The following is a 21741-nucleotide window of genomic DNA, read 5'->3' on the forward strand; positions in this document are numbered from 1 at the left end:
ATTTGACAGACTCATACGTAGCAACATTTTCTGGCCTGGTAAGGAAAGCTACGGGAAACTACCTCACATTTCATTTTACCATACACTTCTTTAATGACACCTAGGTTACTTATAACAGCTGACTGTTCAAATGTTGAGGTTCCAAAAAACCTCAGGCTCGGCACCCAATATACACATGGTCTATGCTAAAAGGGTTAATTTGAGTAGAACTGGTAATGTGGCAAAGTGAATTTTCTAGAATTGTTGGCACACCCAGTTCCATTATTATTGTTAATGCTATTAGACCTAAGTAAGCTTATGATACTTTATGCTCGACAATGCCAATATATAAATATTATATGCCAGAAAACTGAATCTTAATGAGGCTCATTATAGTTCAAGTTTCTTTATGATACAGGTTCTCCTCCTATCAGAGTTCAGATTTTCATTATGATACAACTGTTTGACCAATTAGGTAAGGATAGCATCACACCTGCGCTTAACGCACTAGCTTCGCACTTGTTTCCAAAATCAAACATGATATAGATGTTGATTCCCATAGGGAACCTCCACGGTATGCACTAGCCATGTGTCTTGGTGGGTGTGCTATTTACCATCTGATGAGCCCAACTTACCACACTGGGGCGAAACGCTGGCAACCAGAAATGAGTTACCTGGAAAATTTATAATGTCCAATAATGGACCATTTATATTGGTATTAAAATCAAACATCAAAGTAGAGTTATAACATCAATGCACCTCCTACTTCCAATATTCCGCCAACCACATGGCACATTCCCGCAAATTCACTTCACCAACTGTACAATAAACAATTTGTACTTGAAATAAAGCTAGGTTATGATAACTTTCTATCAAAGCTTTGAAAACATACGACAATGTCAAGGTCTCAGATACACTCACAGAAAATCAATAACCCAACGTATGCGCTCTGTTCAGCAAACTCAACTGTCAAGCGACATATTGACAGAAATTTATGAACATTTAAAAAGTAGAGTTATAATTATCGTCAAGCATAAACAGTCGTATGCAACTCGCCTATAATGGTAAGACACTCTGATGGAAATTATAAAACTCACTTCACTCGTATAAATATACTCGTGTCTTAATTATTGCCATTATAGACTCGTTGCATAATGTACTATTATGATGCATTAAAAATGGAAATTATCTCAGCTTATTTAACAACTAATCACTTTACACCTTCTTGTCTTGTTTTTTTACAGGTTTTTTTTTTACCACCTTTTAAAGTATTTTTTCCACCGATAATGAAGCATTTTATTCATTACTTTCTGAGGTCCCTAGTGTTTAAAGTTTTTACTTCTTTAAAAGTTGAACTGCATAAAACTAATACAAAAACACTACCTTACTGATACTTCAATATGTTGATCAACAGTACCAACAAGTCTTGAAAGAAGTAGTACCCAGAAGCCAGTTTGTACATCTTTCACATAGTTAAACAGCATTGACTAGTGATGAAATAGCAAACAATATGCATTTAATACTTACACTACACAAACCAATAGTTTTCTTCATTATGATAAACTCTTATCAGATTCAAATGTTATAAATGCCTCTTTTTATCATTCAGTATTGATGACCAACAGCAGATTCTTATACTAATAAGTCTAGAATATATGTACATTACACCTACAGTGCAATGAGACAAATTTTCGGGAAATCTAATACTAACCCAGGATTGTTATTCCAAGTTTTACTATCAAAATACTAACAATATTCTGATGATTGAAGAATGGTTTTATTTACATCCTCTTAATTATACTACAACTAAAAGAGCATTCTGGCTTTAGCAACTTATTATACAGACATGTGGATCCCCTGTTGTCACTATAGACAGTCATATTATGTTTTATTATGTTAAACAGAATGTCTATTGATACTGAAGAATTACTTCACAAAGGAAGCACAGGAGAGTTATCCCTAATACAGTTGAAGAAAGCTTACAAGGCTAATAACAAGGAAATGATAGAGAGAAGCTATGCTTACCAACCTGGTAACTAACTTGATAAGATAAATCAACAGAACTGTTGTCTTGCGTCAAGTCACCACTATTTATCTCATTTGCTAAATCATATTTGAAGTAATTCTTCTCTGATATATCCCTAACATCAACCACTGAACCCACTCCTAATTTATTAATAGATAAAAGAGACCCACCTTTGCGAGGCCTCCACCAATCTTCAAAGTAGCCTTTGAGGGGAGAAGATGACGAAGACCATCCTTGTTTAGAAGCATAAAAGAGCAGTACAACAATAACACTATTAAGGTAATGTATTCAACTGTGACCAGAGCCCGGGCTTGACATCTCCATAATGAGTCCTCAATTTTCCACATATATATGGCACAACCAATGAATGGAAGCCACAGGATCCAAAACATTCCAAGCACTTCAGAGAAATGTTCTGCCTAAATAATATAACTGAATGAGCAAGCCATACTGTACCTTCTTCAAACAGTTACAATTACTTTTAAATATAACCTCATAGCAACGGCAATTTCTACAGCTCAATGAAGCAGCTACCATCTTGGTATATTACACCATTATATTCTAAAAAAGTAGCCTTGATGATTGAACGTTCTCCTGACATGTTAATTTAAAATGGTTATAACAATAGCTAAACAAATGCCAAAGATTACACACAGTGCTATTTTCAAAAGATGGGGCATGATACTGGTGCCTAGGTTGTGAAAACAACTGAATATCACCCAGTGTGGATAGCTTGTTGCTAAGGAAATAGTGACCAGGTTGTCAATTTAGTAAATCTGCATCGCTATAAGGTAAATATATCCAGCTGGTCGCTAGTCAGCCACTGTATATACTGTGCCAACTACAAGTGATGTTTCATTATCTCTCAAATTATTATGCATAGGTCATTTGTTGCTTTATCACTAGTGTTGAATGAAATCTTTTACTTTTGACAGAAGTTAACTTTTACTTCAAAATGTATAATTGCTATTTTCATCAATTCATCACTGCTTAAGAATTAAATTACTGACTTACCAGGGGATTGTAAGTTTTGGAACATCAGTAGTTTTCTAGTCAATAACAGTGCATAAAATATAAAGTAATTTGAATATCTACATGTTTTATTCACGCAGGATGCCTATGGGCATCAAATCAAAAGACCTGCACCTGGCGAGCCGAACTTGTCCTCGCACACTCCTGGCACTAAAAGCCATACGCCATTTCAATACACCACACAATGCCATGCTAGCTAACCATCAGTAGCTTTCTAATCAAATCTCTCTCTTTACTTATTGTTACAACAAAACATTATTATCAGAAAAATTAATGGTAAATTTCTATCTAGTCCGGCAAATATAACTTCCGACTTGAAAGTTCATCGATCAGGTTGCGCCAATGTGCTGTTCACAACAAATGGAGAAGATTTAGAGTAACCTTCGATTTAAATCGACCTCAAATCTCTATAGAACACTTTCCCGCCTAGTCAATACTTTACATATTTTATGATATTTAATTACCAGTAATTAATGGTGGGGAAAGTGTTCTATAGAGATTTGAATATAAGTCAATATGGACCAACATGGTGAAAATAATCAATTAAATCAACCTATTGATTATTATTATTATTATTATTATTATTATTATTATTATTATTATTATTATTATTATTATTATTATTATTATTATTATTATTATTATTATTATGGACACTGAGAAAACTGAGGATTGCTTTTTTTTTGGACACACATACCGTTTGCCAAACATTAGACTCCCAAAACAGCTTTTTGATTTCTTTTGGAAAACACTGTTTAAAGAAATGGATTTGGATGAATTGAAAGTTACTACAGAGCAAACATCCATTTGCAAGAGAGAATGTAAAGAGATTTCTGCAAATCTGAGTAACTTCCCCTGATCGACGAACAGCAAAAATCAAGAAAGGATTATTTTAACCTGTTTGAAAAGGGACAGTCATAAACTGACCACGAATTGCATCAAAACTTCCAAATGCTATAACATAGAGCAAATCATACGTTTGGTAACACTGCAGAACTTAGTTTGTAATGAGCTCAACCGTTCTGCTTGGAATTTTTTATGTTAGGTGCACTGAAGCTAATCAGGGAGCAAGAGAACACGGATTAATCTGTACTTGTCATCTGACAGATATTATGTGAAAAGATCTGAGTCACACAATCACTGAACAAGAGGCAGCTTATCAAAAGGGATACACATGTTTATGGAAGGTAAGGGGTCAAATCTTTCACGAATGGCTGAAACAAGGACATTAAATTGTGTATATCAAAATGTCAATATATATACTGTACATACATATAATGAACCAGGAACACTGGTCCTGTAATCTTTTCATGAAGAATGTATGATAGTACTTATATATATCACTAAGAGAGAGGATCTGCACCTTGGATGTAAGTAAATATTGTCAATTTTCAGCAAGTGTTCACTAGTAAGAAGGGACTGTGTTCAAGGATGTATGAAACAATCAGAGTTGTTTGTATAAAGCCATATTATTACAGTCGAACCTCCCTTCTGCGTTTACCGTCGGTTCCGAGAAAAAATGTCCGTTACGAGAGGTGTCCGCTAAAACAAGTTTGTAAAAATCAGACATTTTAACGGCAAAGAACATCCGCCTTAAATATAAGCATACATATCTTCATTTTTATTATTCTAAGTCATTTCTGTGTTAGTATTTTATAGAGAGTTATTGTAAGTATTTTGCATCATTTACAAACATTACAGCTTCGTGAAGTAATCAATTGTTACTCATGTTTAACAGACAACTGAAATGCTACGGTATTTCTGTCTTGCTAATTAGCGCCTGTACTGTCTTTTCCTTCTCAAGTTGACTACCTGAGCTCGACCTTATCAGCGACAATCCGAGTTATGAATAGAATGATGCAAGAAGGGAAGAAAATCTCCAGGTAACTTGTGAGTCAACAGTCTCTGGCAGCATTTCTGGGCAATTAGAATTCTCAGAATAGGTCTGTACACCACTAGGTAGAACTGCATTCCGATGTACCTCCTCTCCCCTTGCTCGCAAAACAGTACAAACATTCAAAAGGTATTTCCTTATGTCTGAAGAATGGTTTTAAAAGAAAGGATGACATGTGGTTCAGCATAATAAATTGTCCCGCAACGTGTGAAGTCCGCAAGTCAAGTGGACGGGACAAATTACGATGTCCGCTGTCCGGAGTTCGAGGTGTCCGCTAAAATGAGGCCAATTTAACACTTGTCTTATGTAAAATAAAATTGGTTCTGAGGAAAATTGTCCGTATAGGGAGGTGTCCGCTGAATAAGGGTATCCGTTAGGGCAGGTTGGACTGTATTATTGTTTCGAGGAATTGTATTTCACATGTGCGAATACAATGAAGTAGACGCAGTTATCTTCAGAGTAATTTAATCTTCTACTTGTGACTGGACGGCCAGGATCAATCTAGACGTATCATGTGGGAGCAGGGAGAAGCTGAGGTCTATATAGGCATGTGTGAAAACAGCAGAAGGTTGACTATAAACTTTTGTGGAACGTGGTTGACTGAAAACTTTGGTAGGAAGAGGAGATGTAACTTTGGAGGAATGGAGGTTGAACTGAATCTTTGACAGAAAGTGAGAGGAGATTTAACTTTTGTGAAATATGCTTGTCTTAAAACTTTGGTGGAGCGTGCTTGCCTTAAAATTTTTGTGGAATGTGGTTGACGTGAAATTTTGTGGAAGGCAATGTGTGGTACTGACCTACAAACTGTGGAGTACTTGGGCACTTGGTATTTTATCACTTGTTGCGGGTTGGTGTCTCATATGTTGGTGAGAGCTATGAGGTACTGTATTTCAGACTTTCCATAATTTATGTTTAGAAACAACAAGCGTGTGTTGCTCAAGTGAAAGTATCTTAAAACCAAGTATTAAAATCAGTGAACACATAATTATGAAGGTACAGTATCCATGTGATGTAACAAGTGCCAATATGAGAATATGCAACTTCTGTTGATACACAGAGACAGTGAAGGGTATTTATCTACATATATATACACTTTGTAATTTATGTTCATCGGGCTGACAGCAAATGGTAGCTTGGACCTTTTTTTGGTTTCCCACTGTTTTTTGTTGTTCAATAATTGTGTAAATATGGAGTCTTCCAATAGTATTTTGTGTATATTTTGAAGTGTTGATGAGGTGCTCGTGCACGGATATTATTCAGAATATAGTTATTTGGGAATCAGTGGAGTTATTGATGCACCTAGGTGCAGTTCCTACTTATTTAGTCATTTTCAGAAGGTTAGGTAAGGCCTGAAGCAGATGTACCAGTATGCAGCTTTATGTACATGCCCTGGGAGAAAGAATTATCATGCTTTATTAACATTGAGGGATCCATTCTGGTGAACTCAGGCTCCCATACTATGGAAATTTCGATTAATTATTTTTACTGAAATGATGAAATGAAGTCTTATGGCTTTTAGTGCCGGGAGATCCCAGGACAGGTTCGGCTCGCCAGGTGCAGGTCTTTTTATTTGATTCCCGTAAGACAGGAAACTTAAAAGGGTCCACCTTTTCAATACAAAAATGTTATAGTTTATTTACAACATATATTTACACTTGGAACTAGTTTCGACGCTGTTTGGCGTCATCTTCAGCCAAAATGTGGGAAATAGGCTAGCATGTAGACATTTATATTACACAAGGCGTTACATTAAACAATACACATCTTACAAGGAGATAAAAACAGGGACGAATATAGAAACAAATGAATCGTTGAGAAAGCAAAAGTTATAAATATTAAAAATAACCTTAACCACATATCTTGCAGTGCGAAAATATTCGCTTTGAATGATTCCTGAATACCAAACGCACGCGCACACATTTCTGAAGAGCCAGCAGGCAGGAAAAAGTAAAGTGAAACCTTAAGAGTTCTTCCATTCCAGTTCAATACGGACAAAAAATGAAATTCTTAGATTTAAATGACTCCCGTAGGCGACCTGCGCGTCATGATGAGGATGAAATGGTGATGAAGACAACACATACACCCAGTCCCCGTGCCAGGGAAATTAACCAATGATGGTGAAAATTCCCGACCCTGCCGGGAATCGAACCCGGGACCCTCTGAACCGAAGGCCAGTACGCTGACCATTCAGCCAACGAGTCGGACATTAATTTTTTTAATTTATTGTAATGATTTTATTCATTTATTTCAATTATTTTTATTTATATATAATAAGATTACAAATGCTAAAATTTGGAAACTCTCTATGCACGCTAGCAAGCCGCTGGCTGCAGCTAACACGTGGCGAGTGATGTGGCGACCAGCTTCACCTCACCCAGGCTATGTCATATCATCCATAGAATGTTCCGTTCCTTCTACTCTGAATACCTCCCATAATATTTATCGTACAAGCATGGGAATAACACCGCCAAATGCCTTGCAGTAATGCCATCAATATCTCGGAGTTTCAATAAGATCCTCCAAGGATTAAAGATGGTATTAAAGGAAATATGAAACAGTCACCATCCACAACTCGAGTATAAAAGACATGAGAACAGGGTCAGACCCCCCAATGGTTGACTGCCGATGAACATCGGTGAGCCGAGATGGCTACGTGAATGGAGATCTTCAAAGTTGGCAAGAATATATACTTTAAATTTCTACATGGAAACAGAATGAACTGTGTGAGCAGTGATTAAGGTACTTTAAAATATTCCAAACAAATTAGCTGCTATACTTTAACATTTCCAAAGTGATTATAACCTAGCGTGTCCAACTTAAGAGTTTTGCCTGTGCAGTGAACACTTGCATAACTCGTACATTTAATAATCTCTGAACTTAATATTTCTCAGAGAACAGACTGTGTTTCAAACACTTAAAGTCATTCATAAACTGTATTACACGAATCATACGAATCGTCGTGTGAAATAACTTAATGTCCTGAACTGTGTAAATACTTGTATTCTGTGAAGTTACCTTGCTTTACCTATTTTACGGAATGAACTGTGTCATGATAATCTTCGTGTGGAACAATTTCACTTTCTTTACAACACTACAAAAACTGTGCAATGATAGTCTCCATGTGACATAACTTTAATTTATTCTTTCCACAAACTAACCTATGTTATAACTAGAGCCCGGATTTCCATGCAAATGCATGTTTTTAAAAAAGCTAGCTACACTTCTCAAACTTGGCAAATATTCGTTTTACGGCTTAACAATTCCAAATAACCATTCTTTTTCCGTGCATGTTTGCATGTTTTGGCATTTTTCGGAGAAAATTCATGCATAATGCATATCTGGAAGGTTTTGGATTTAATAGCGCATATTCGGACATTTAATATTGCATAATATGACTTTTATTCTGACTTTGACGCATATATATATTGTTAACTTGCATCATAGTGCATTTTCTGAATGTTAGTTTGCAGAATTTGGGACAATTTTTCACGTTGTAGGCTACAGTATGTCTATCACTGAGAGACGGAGAGAATGTATTCCTGGCGTCCTATGTGACAACCATAGTTAGTAGCCTACATACGGTACAGGTCCTACAGTATAATGCAATTAACTAAACACTTTCTTATCTGTTGCTTGAGTAAACAATGATGTAAGTCGGAAGGCCCCACGTCGAAATCTAATTCTTAGGAATAAGGTGCCCCAGTTTTACAGTTGTACATTGCCATAAACTGAACCGTAAATTGTGCATTAATCATTGACGGCTCATTTTTCGTCTGTTAGATGAACAAAAGAAACCTTGTATCGCACTTCTGTGGCACCGCGTTACTGGGACAGCAGCGTACAAATTCTGGTTTTTCATTGAACCCTCTACCATTGTTATCCTGGATTGTCCTACACGGAACTCTCAATCGTCACACGTCTATTATCGCAGCAAGCAATCGTTACCACTTATTGAGGACATTCAAATGTCTGCAATCATCGCATGGAGAAGCAGCTGCCGCAGACAGAGATAAGTTGAACAAACTAATTCGTTCAAATCCTGATTTTGAATTCGTCAAGCTTATAAAAGACGTATTGTGGTGAAAATGCAAAAGACGTACAATTTGACCTCACTTTGTCCAAATGTCTTCATTGAATTAAGCATCTATCACTTCTTGTGACGTAAAAAGATTATTTTCTGTGCTTAAGTATGTGCTGAATGATTAACGGATGAGCTTAAATCAAGACAATTTAGAGAAATTAGGGTCGTTTTTGTTCATGTTTCAAAAGGAACTGAATTTTGATAGTGCATATTTTCCAGTTTATTGTGCATGTTTTGCCTTATGAGAGTGCATGAATGCATGCATATTTTGAGATTTGATAGTGCATGGAAATCCGGGCTCTAGTTATAACAGTCTTAGTGTTATTTCATGAACTGTGTAATACTTAGACAGTGATAATATTCAAGTAAAATAACTTCATATTACTTTCACACTGAAACATCGTGAACAGGACTAACTTCAAGCATAATACATTTTAACTTTGAGCAGACAGTCGAAGTATTTGTTCTAAAAAGTTATAAATAATTTCTCTTGGTAACAGCAGTGTTTCATCGTGAATAAACTCTCCGAATGCTTGTGCATTATATTATTGTAAAACTCTAAAATCTATTGCATCCCTAAACTCTACAAACATTTAAGACATTTCTTTAAGCCCTTTTATGGGACTAGTGATTGTAAATCACAAAGCGCACCTTATCACCCAGCCATCATACAAGTACGAATGACTCAAATGTGTCCTCACCTCATTGACTCAAGCGAGTGCAACCTGTATGGAAGATAGGAAACTTAAAAGGGTCCACCTTTTCAATACAAATAAATGTTAGTTTATTTACAACATATATTTACACTTGGAACTAGTTTCGACGCTGTTTGGCGTCATCTTCAGCCAAAATGTGGGAAATAGGCATAGCATGTAGACATTTATATTACACAAGGTGTTACATCAGTGTGATTAAATGAGAGAACATGAAGATGCGAAGTACAATGTCAGTTTCAAAGTGGTCATGAAGGGTGAGTCAAAATTGTATAAACATGAGATAACATCATAAAGTCTTGAACTTCTAGTTTACTTAGTTGGTTGTTAGCAAGTAAGTTCTTTTCGATGATCGGGAATAATGAGTTGGTTTTTATACTGGGATACATGTTAACTATATCAGAGGAGTGCATTGAATGATATGGTTGAAGTTTGAAACTGTTTAGTTTGTTCACTAATTCTACAGTGTTCCTGATGGATTTATTTGATGAGAATTTATCATGTTTATTAAGAAATTGTTGGGGTCACGGTGCGATTTTTTGAGAAAAAACTTTTGTTTAATTGTTTTTTTTATGTCCATTCTGAGTTCGCCTTGTAGGTCATATGGCATTTTGCTGATAGCAACTTCTGATTCAACTACGAGTTTGGAGGCTGTAAGGGCCGAGTTGAAACAGGGCCAGTTGTGCTTTGGACCTTTCGAAAGAATTCTTATATCGTCCTCATCTAAGTTGGTGGTGGAAAGATTAATTACTGGTGGGTGGAATTGTTGTAGAGTGTCATTAGCGAGTTTAGACTTGCTGTTAGGTTTTGGAGGGGAGTTACTGTGATTTTCCTTATTTTTAAGTGCTTCAAGTTTTCTCTCTAGTGAACACTTGGATTTCTTACCTACTGATATCAAATAAGTCTTTGAAAGGCTAATTTTCATACCATACTCACTCCACCTATTTTCAAGTTCCAAGATATTAGACTGCAGGCTTTTGGCACAATCTGCTATTAAGACCAAGTCATCAGCATAGGCCAGAGCTTACCAGAGTTCCACCTAACTGAATCCCTCCCTGCCACTTTATACCTTTTAGCAGATAATCCATGTAAACTATGAACAACAAAGGTGAAAGATTACAGCCTTGTCTAACCCCTGTAAGAACCCTGAACCAAGAACTCATTCTACCATCAATTCTGACTGCAGCCCAATTGTTAACATAAATGCCTTTGATTGATTTTAATAATCTACCCTTAATTCCATAGTCCCCCAGCATGGTGAACATCTTCTCCCTCGGTACCCTGTCATATGCTTTCTCTAGATCTATGAAATTTAAACACAACCGTCTATTCCTTTCGTAGCATTTTTCAATTACCTGGCGCATACTGAAAATCTGATCCTAACAGCCCATCTGAGGTCTGAAACCACACTGGTTTTCATCCAACTTCCTCTCAACCACTGACTGCACCCTCGCTACCAAGATGCCAGTGAATACTTTGCCTGGTATACTAATCAATGATATACCTCGATAGTTGTTGCAATCCTTCCTCTTCCCTTTCTTATAGATAGGTGCAATTACTGCTTTTGTCCAATCTGAAGGTACCTTACCAACACTCCATGCTAATTTTACTACTCTATGAAGCCAATTCATCAATGCCTTCCCACTACACTTCACCATTTCAGGTCTAATGTCATTATTCCTGCTGCTTTTATGACAATGGAATTTACTTACCATCCTTTCCACTTCCTCAAGCGTAATTTCACCAACATAATTTTCTCTTCTCCATGAGCTCGGTTGTTTGCGACACCACCATGAAGATTTCCTTTTACATTGAGAAGATTTTCAAAATATTCCCCCCACCTGTACAGTGATTCCCTGGGATCTATTATGATTTCACCTGAATTACCCAAAACATTGTTCATATACTTTTTTCCTCCCTTCCTAAGATTCTTTATTACTGTCCAGAAAGGTTTCCCTGCTGCTTGACCTAGCTTTCCAGATTATTATCAGAATCTTCCCACGACTTCTTTTTGGATTCAACAACTATATTTCGCTCTGATTCTTTCATCTACGTACAATGCCCTGTCTGCATCCGCCCTTGTTTGTAGCCATTTCTGGTGAGCCTTTTTACGTTTACATGCTGCTCTCACTTCATCATTCCACCACGATGTTCGCTTTTTCCCATCTTGACACACAGTTGTTCCTAGGCATTCCCCTGCTGTTTCTACTACACCATCTCTGTATGACACACATTCTCTTTCTATATCCTGAACCTGCTCACTGTCCACTGTTCGGAACTTCTCACTAATCATGTCCGTGTATTTCTAATCTCGTTGTCCTGGAGATTTTTTACCCTTATTCGTTTGCAGACAGATTTTACTTTCTCCATCCTAGACCTAGAGATACTTAGTTCACTACAGATCAGATAGTGGTCTGTATCATCGAAAAATCCCCGAAAAAACCAGCACATTCCTAACAGATTTCCTCGAGTTTAACTTTTATTATAAATTTTATTATTTTGATAACTGGCCACTTTTAAATAATTCTCTATTATTTTCTAACAGGAATGTGACCTAAAACTTAACAAAACATATTTAGTGTTGCAACTGTATTAAACTTAACAATACATAAGTCCCATTTGCTTGTACAAAACTAAACTCAACCAGAGTTTAGTTACAGTACTTACAGTGGTACGGTATGAAATGACAGCCTGAGTTTAGTTTTGTACCTGTACAAAACTGAATGGTAATTCAGGAATAGTATCATAGCTAAATAAAACTGAACAGTGGCCTAGGTTGAGTTTCATAATTGTATGAAACCGAATGGCGGCCTTAGTTCAGTTTTCCATGGCATGAAACTCTTTGGCCTAAGTCCCAGCGCAGCATTCAGTTAGGTGTGGTGTGGCGTGGAATGAAGTACGATAAATTGCAATTATGCACTTCCACCAAATGTTAGTCATAATGGAACCTCACTGTGTGCGACAAACTTGATCGGAACAATTGTGTTTTGTACATTGCCTGTTAAAATAAGAAAATCCCTTATGAGACTTCCACCCCCGGTTTTACATTAAACCTGTTATATTTCATGAAATTTTCGCAACAACTAAAATCAAAGTTGTAAGGAAGGACACAAAATTAAAAATTGCGGACAGTGGACCTGCACAGATATCATTCCTTGAAGAACAAAACTGCAACATGTTTTCAATGTTTCCAATCGTTTTGGGGATATTGCTAAGTTTTCCAATTCTGAAGTTTAACAATATGAAATGACAAAATTACAGGAAAAATCTTGGAATAAACTGAAGAAATGTTTTATGTACCTGCTATGATCACAATTCATTGCATTATGTCCATTTCCTTCTCTTGTTTAATACATTCTTTGTTAATAAAGTATGATTACTATGGCAAAGTTAGCGAATGTGTAATTGTAAATCACTACACGTATCCTCCAAAACCAAAACCTGGCAAACAAAGAACCCACACTCCATGTCGAACCAATGTTAATCACTGTTGAACAGTTAACTTTATCAGTCATCTGCACAGCACTACGTGTATCCTCTAAAATCAAAACCTGGCAAACGAAGTACCCACACAGCATATCAAGCCAATGTCTGTCACCGTTGTCTATATCAGTCATTTGCAGATAAGCGAGCCAGTGGACATGTCAATATGTGCCTCACACAAGCTAGATTAGCCCATGTAAGCTGAATAAGCGCAATGGATACCTCTGCTTCCCTCCTTGGGACTCCTGGCAGATATTTGTTTATGATTCTACACTTGCCTTTAACGTGTTCAAATGATGACGAGACCCCACATTACAAAAAGCAACCCAACGTTAAAATAAGAATACCGATTTTTCTTAGCCTGAAAGTTCCTACAGAGGCCAAGATGTAGTTCCTACAGGATGTAGATAATTTGTTCATAAGGCTCCAATTCTTCAACAACCTGAGGCACCAGTGGGATCTGCGGTAACAATCCACGAAGGTTTGACACTGATATTTTCAACATGGGACTCTTTAGATGGCATTTGTTTACAACCTTTGAAGTGTTTTATGTACATCTAGACAAATTACAAACCATCAGATAGCCTATAATTACAGTATAATTAAAGTCTCTACCCTAATATTTCCAGCAAAGGCTGGTCACATGTAATTTGTTCACAAGGCTTCTTTTTCTTTTTTTCTTTTTCTCCCCATAATAAGCCAGTCAGCCCATTCAGAGGTCTGTAACAGGGATTTGTGAAGGTAAGACTCTGAAGGGAGTCTCTGGCAGGAATGTGTTCATAACTGTAAAACTGCTGTACAGGCATGTAAACAGTAAAACAGCTCTGCACTGGCATATAATAGGAAGTTGCAAAATGTTCTACAGAGAACGGTCAAATTAAATTTGTTTATGAGGATTAAACTGTTGTTAGTAATGTCACAACAAATAATTGTGCCCATAATGACAAGCCACAGAGGGATGTACACGTACAAATGGTTTGACCTTTATAATCCTAATTCGCATTTATTTGTTACAATCTACGACAATTATTGTTAATTGTATCAAACCAGTTAATGAAATTTGTCCTACTTAGCCAAAAAACATCCAATGGTGCAACTGATGAAGCTTCGTTGTACTGTGAATGTGATTTAGAATATTTCTCGTGCCGTTTTTCTGTTGGCATGGAATGCATACACCCTACAACTCCTCCCACCCTGTTACCTTAGTTGTGTGGAGTACCCCAAAATAATGCCAGAGGACTAGAAAACCGTTGCCAAACTGAATCCGTATGTTGCCATCCAGTTTAATTTTGCACGTTTCTATACTGTGATCCAGTTACATTTTGAGTATTTCCATATCAACCATGGTGTAGTGCGTAGGTTTTATTTCAGTTCCCAATCAGTTAATTACCAGAAACATAAGTTTAGTGCCAAAAGTTTATACTGCTTTACTTTCAGATCGCAAATGGCACAATACTGCCTATAACTGTCATGAATCGCACAATATGGTACCATAAGGTTTAGTTTCATATTGAACCAGGTGACCAGCCGTTGTTGGAAATTTTGCAAGTACTAGGAATTATATTGTTCCAGCTATCAACCCAGCTTGAACATTAGGTATTCCAGGCAGAGTACTGCAAAATAAAAAAAACATATTCTTGAAATAGTTTAAAATATGGATAAAGGGATAAATTCAGTAACTGACAACCAATGATTGATTATAAGTTGCAAGCAAAATTTGGTTTGTTGGCAAGTATACCGAGATCTTGGCCAGTGGAAGGAAGGAAACCAACAGCCAATACTCTACCACTTTATGAACATTGAGTTAGATTTTATAACCAAGTAAATTAGTATACCGCTTTACAGTAATATGAAATGAACCTGTACTATGTCCATTGCATAAAAGATCTTGGACTTCACATTCTGGAATACCTTACAGGCATGGTTCTACTAATAAGCAGACCGAAGTTTAACAATGATACATGGAAAATTAAGGAAACAAATGAAAATGCACCAATCTGTTGATGCATACCAATGACATCCAAGACATCCTATTCAGTCACATGATATGTACCTTATCATACCTTCTGGCAGAACATATCACCCCAAAAATACATGAAAATAAAAAATTGAAATGCATGAATCCCATTAAATCGAACAGCTAGTGGGAATCACTCTCAATTAACTTTAAAGGACTTTGGGACAGCATCTCATCTAGCAGTCCTTTGAAAACATCCTTCTCTCCATAAAAGAAACACACCACAATCATTTCACACTACAAATTGCATTACCACAATAATGCCCAAACAAAGCAAATACTACTGTGCAACACAACATAGGCTATCTACAATATAATTTTTTCCCAAACTACTTGAAAACTAAACAGAGAAACCAATTATTTCCCCACTGAAAGTAACATTAAGACGGTGTCTCAAATACTCCTACAGCATTAAACCCCATTCCATACCCATAGAAAGTCAACTATCTTATAATAAAATTGTAATACAAAGTCTTGCTGACACATTAATGCATCTGCTTATCTGCTTCTCGTGTAAGTTCTTCACAGAGTGTTTTGGAAGAATATTTTCTTTTAGCCACTTTTAAAAGAAAATTATACAACAAAAAGGAAAAAAAATTAAAAAGAGCCAGCACAGAACCTAAATCTTACACAGTTTCTGCAATATGTTTATTTCCTTTTGAAGTTTGAACAGAACAACGAATCTGTGTGCAGGTAAGGAAGAAGAGATTTTACATAGCTTGTATGGTCTAATGTAACCAGTCGTCATACATCATCTTCCCAGCTCAACTTAAAGTGCCTTATTACAGTAAAACCTCATTTATTCAAACTTGATTAATTCAAAGTAACATCTAATTTGAAGTACTCTTAAGTATCCAGAATGCAAGATACGAGTTTACGTATTACTTGAACTGCTTAATCTGAAATGTAGATAAATCGTAAGTCAAAGGATTGCACTGGTCCTTTATATGGAAATTGGTGGGTTTTTTTTAATTTGAAATAGTCGATAATCGATTGAAATAATTGCTCAAGTAATAATCACCACAATAATGACTCCCATTTTTTATTGTAGATGCGAAATGTCTGTCACTGCCAAAAGCAAGGGTCATCTTCGTTTCGGTCAATACAGCACTGTAATCTGCTACTTCAGTCCATGTCGTGCTTTTGCCAAGTGCGGACAGTTTCCGAAGTCCGAGTAAAAATAACCTGCGAGTGAAATCATGTACTCTTATCCTACATGGCACTTCTAGAAATTAAGTCGTGTCAAGAGAGTGCGGACAGATTCGTTGTTCTATTCAAACTTCAAAAGGAAATAAATTTATTAAAGAAACTGTGTAAGAATTAGGTTCTGTACCAGCTCATTTTTTCCCCTTTTTGTTCTATAATTTTGTGTTAAAAGTTGCTAAAAGAAAATATTCTTCCAAAACACTCTGTGAAGAACTAAAATTTATACGAGAAGCAGGTAAGGGACAAAAGAGCAAAACACAAAATAATGAAGGAATTCGGCATTTTACTCTCCACACTTTCAACATACTTAGTATTGAAGCACAAGCTGTGCAAGGACAGAAAATGCGACACTCTCCAGGAAACCATACCGTAAGTCGCATGACAAAATTTTATGGTACGAAGATAAAATGCGGGAAGGGCAAGAAATATACATTTTTAGATCTGAGCGCAATCTGTTAGCCTGATCCTTGACCTACGTGATGAAAGGAGCAACAGTGACGTGAATATATGGAAAAGTCTTCGAAATTACCTTGGAAACAAGCTATGCAGTCTAACAAAACCACACCTTCAGTCACAATGGGAATTGAACATTGGCAACTTACGTTTCGGTTTCTTAAATAAAGCTCCTGCATTGTCTTCTTGTACCAAAATATGAAATAACCAGCTTATACATCAAGATCATGTATAGTTAAAATTACAGACAATTACTTGGCTGCTTATTTTATAACTGGTAATTTTAACTAAGGTGGACTGCATGCACAGGAGCCTGGCCATAGTGATGTGATTAGTTTCTTGATGTTGGCAAGTGCATTGCGTAAAATAAAAATAACATGTGGGGAATTGCATCAGATATAAAGAATTATTTTCTGCCTGTGGGTCATACGAATTTTTTTTTTTTTTTTACTGGACTTTTGGTCTCCTAAAAAGGAAGTACCGCATGACAGATATTATCTCCGTCATTTAAGATAGCACCGCTGAGTCAAAACTTAACATCGAAAAAATAACTAGCAAGCTGTTAATAAAATACCTGGGGTCATACTGAGCCAACAAAAATTGGACTGTCCAACTGTAACTGTGAAGATTTGTGAGGCAGATAATCTTCCCCAGAACGTAGCTAAGAAGTTGGAAGTAAAAGGTATGACTGCAGAAAGGACGAAATATATGTCCGAAAACATTCGAGGGTATTGCACAGCAGAAATGAGGCCAACTCCCCACATGTTATTTTTATTTTATGCGATGCACTTGCCAGCGTCGAGAAACAAATCACTGCTAATGGCCAGACAACATTAAGGCCGCTGAACCCAGGCCAGTAGCGAGATGGATTGTGTTTGCAAAAGAAAAAGCCATACGTAATTAAGAACATTCCAGAAAATTGAGCAACAATTCAGTTTTGTTATTACAGGATACAATATAGATTGGTAATGTAAACCATTAATCATTTATTGGAAACCGACTGTGTGTAGTTCCAGAACGATCTTTTAAAATATCCAACATTTTACAAATTATTATTATTATTATTATTATTATTATTATTATTATTATTATTATTATTATTATTATTATTAATATTATTAATACTACTACTACTACTACTACTATTGCATCCATATCTTATTTGTACATCTTAATACAGAACTTCTGTGTATACGAGTGCTGCAAGACTAAAATATCCTATATCCCTTTCAAATTTTGAACATTTTTACATACAGTATGTAATTACTGGAGGATAAAACTCCTACAAATTTATGAAAATGATTTTAATATGCAAAGCTGATACTCCTTCATCCAGTGAAACAGTGAGAATTTTTTTTTATCCTTAATATATTATCGGAGTACTTTACCACAATTCCCAATCTATTTTCTCGAATTCAATCAATTCTGTCTTACGACATCCCATGGGGGGTTTCTTACCTGTTCCCCTATCAGGCGCGTCCCAGGTGGTGGATAGGGCAGCCCTCCGGACTTGTCTAGAGGGCCTGAGGGAAATAAAATACCCTCTTGCGGACCAAAAACAGGTATTGCCAGAAAATGTCTTGAGGCATTGTGATTGTTACTAGCCCAAGACAAGGTTTGGAAGTGGAGGCCTCGCCTACACATGCTAGAGAGGCATCCATGGTTCCTCCACATGGGTGATACGGTGGTTCAGGTAAAGTGGGGCTGATGACTGAGGTGACGGCTCACTGCAGGGTGCTGGAACCAACACATCACTTTGCTCTACGTAGCCTGGACGAGCCGCGGGTTGGGAAAGGGGCGATCCCAACCTAGGGGGAAAGTCATTGCTGTGAACTCAGTCATGATAATGCCTACTGGAGACCACGTGAAAAGGCCTACTGAAGGGGGAACAAACCTGGCTAGGTTCGGGCCACGGGCGGACCGCTGGATGGACGACTGAGGGGCGTGGTCTCTGCTACGGAGAGCCCGAGTTATGGGAGGACAATGTCTGGCTGTATGCCTAACCACAAATGGTGAAAACGACGCTCAGGATCATAGAAGGGGCAAAAGCCCTATGACTGATTGAAATATGGATGCTTATAAAGAACCAATTTCAAAAACTTCGACATCAAAGGAAGCTAAGGAAGTTCCAGTAGAGTAGATCTGGGAGCAAGCCCAAGATGAAAAAATGGAGACAAAAGTCCCAATTGGACAAGATGTCACCGACTCTAAACAAGAAATGGCAACAGAAGCTCCAGTAGAGCAGACTGCTGTCAGAATCAATCAGCATGATACCAAACTTCTAGCACAAGAATGGAGAGTGCTGAATGCCACTTCAATCGATAAGACAGGAAGGAGAGTCGTTTTAGCCCTTGGTGAAAGAAGCTTTGAAGAGCTCAAAAACAGAAGCTTTAAGGCTAAGCTCGGACTTGGGCAGATAAAGTTTCAAGTCATCAGGGGAAAAATGAAACCCAATGTCGATAAACATGGAGCTGAAGGTCCTCCAGGCCAATCTTCAGCATAAAAAAGAAGCTCTGGCCAATTTTGCCAGGAAGTTCAAGTCCAATGCTATTGACGTGGCCCTTATTCAAGAGCCATGGGTAGTCAAGGGTACAGTAGCAGGACTGGCAGAATCTGGAGGTAAGCTGATGTACGATACATCGGAAATACCCAGAACATGCCTTCTTGTGAACAGGAAATTAAAATGTCTTATGTTGCAGGAACACTGTTCATGGGACATAACTGTGGCCAAGATTAAACTTGGAAATTAGGAGGGACCCAGAGAAACACACATAGGCTCTGCATACCTCCCATACGACTCAACTAATCTGCCCGCATCAGAAGAAGTTGAGAACCTAGTTTCCAACGCAAAGAGGAAAGGCGAACACCTGGTCCTTGGAGCAGATGCAAATTCACACCACACGGCATGGGGCAGCACGAACTGCAATGCAAGAGGCGAGTCTTTACTAGAGTTTATTACTGGAACTGAGTTGACGATATTAAATCTAGGAAACAAGCCTACATTTATAAATAAAAATTGTAGGGAGGTAATAGACATTTCACTAAGCACTACGCATATTGCAAACTTTATTAAAGACTGGAAGGTGCTGGAGAAACAATCATTGGCAGCCCACCAGCACATCCAATTTGCAATAGATGCAAGACTATGTGGGATTGAGATGTACCGAGACCCAAAAAGAACTAACTGGGACAGAAACAGAGAAGTACTAGGGAAGGCTGTACAAAAAATTCCAACTAATGTGAGAGGACAGAAAGAATTGGATGAGGCAGTGGAACTATTAGAAGAGGCCATTATAGACTCATTCCATGAAAACTGCCCTCTCAAAGAAAAGAATAACACCAAAAAATAAGGTGGTGGAACAACAAACTAGCTAAAATGAAAAAAAGAGGTTAGGATGTACGAGGGACGTATGTCATAGGAAACTCACCAAGTATAACCTAGAGATACGGAAAGCAAAGAAAATCTTGGAGACTGTTCTGTGAGAAAGTAGAATCACACACTGAAACAGCAAGGCTCCAGAAGGTTCTGAAAGCAACCGATATGAATCAAGTGGGGACAATGGAGAAACCAGATGGGTCATTTACTCAGGCGGGAAGGGACACGCTGGAGACACTAATGGCATGTCACTTTCCTGAGGCTGAGGAGATGACAGAAGAAGAAACTGTTGGAACAGAGACCGGAGCTCGAAGAGCAGGCTGGAAATGTGCCAACAGAAGTAATAAACATAACCATGTAAAATGGGCAATCAACACGTTTCATCCTATAAAGGCTCCGGGGCCAGATGAGATACTTCTGATACTCCTATAGGAAGAATGGGAGATACTCGTCAATGCCCTGACGGACCTTTTCAGAGCTAGTCTAGCTTTAGGGTACGTGCCAAAAACATGGTCTGAAGCTAAAACAGTATTCATACCTAAGCCTGGAAGGGCATATTATGCCCAAGCCAAAGCATACAGACCATTATGTTTAATCTCCTTCATGCTGAAAGCAAGGAAGAAAATTCTGGATAAATATATCAGAAGAACGGTGCAACTGAACTCAACGTTACATGAAAATCAGTTTGCATATAGACTGTGCAGATCCACTAAAGTAGCACTCCACCAGTTGGTTCATAAACTAGAGGAAAGCCTAGAATATAAAAAATTGTACTGGTGACATTTCTAGATATAGAAGGAGCCTTCAGCAATACAACCTATGACTCTACAATCAAAGCATTGGAAAAGAGGGAGGTGAGTAGAACAGTCATCAAAAGGATTAAATCCATGTTAGACAGAAGGAAGATAAAAGCAACCCTGTTTGAAGAAACGCTGACGGTTAGGGCCACCCAAGGCTGTGCTCAGGGAGCAGTTCTTTCTCCTCTGCTGTGGAACCTCGTGGTGAACAAAATCATAGCTATGCTCAATGAACAAGGTTTTTATACACAAGGATACGCTGATGACCTAATGATTGTGATACGAGGTAAGGTGATGAGTGTTATCCAGGACCTCATGCAAAGATCACGTAACCTTGTGGAGAACTGCTGCCAGGAAGAACTATCAGTCAACCCGAACAAGATAACTCTGGTAACTTTTTCAAGGAGAAAATTAGAGGGAAAGAGATCACTGAAGCTCTTTGAGCAATATATATATACATATATTATATACAATGATCATTAGACCACTGATGGCCTATGCTGCAATCATCTGGTGGCAGAAAGTAAGCCAAGGAAAAGTGAGTAGTAGATTGGATAGCCTACAGAGAATGGCATCCATAGCCATAACTGGGGCTATGAGAACTACGCCGACAGAAGCCTTGAATACTTTACTAGACCTCCCATCACTATGCAATTTCATAAAAGGACAGGCTAGAATGAGTTC

At 37.6% G+C, this 21741-nt stretch overlaps 1 protein-coding gene across 9 annotated transcripts in view; it reads right to left on the reverse strand.

Annotated features, from left to right (window-relative positions):
- sw (short wing) overlaps nt 1-21741 on the reverse strand; it is a 207023-nt gene that overhangs the window by 121523 nt on the left and 63759 nt on the right. The window contains exon 6 of one of the 9 annotated variants that reach the window (XM_067137245.2): nt 2176-2238. The exons of the other annotated variants lie outside the window; for them this stretch is intronic. Within the exon in view, the coding sequence (XP_066993346.1) occupies nt 2176-2238 (63 nt within the window). The remainder of the gene's footprint in view (nt 1-2175; nt 2239-21741) is intronic. 9 annotated transcript variants of the gene reach the window in all.

The sequence above is a fragment of the Anabrus simplex genome, chromosome 1, assembly GCF_040414725.1.
Source record: "Anabrus simplex isolate iqAnaSimp1 chromosome 1, ASM4041472v1, whole genome shotgun sequence".
In the NCBI taxonomy this organism is placed as follows: Eukaryota; Metazoa; Arthropoda; class Insecta; order Orthoptera; family Tettigoniidae; genus Anabrus; species Anabrus simplex.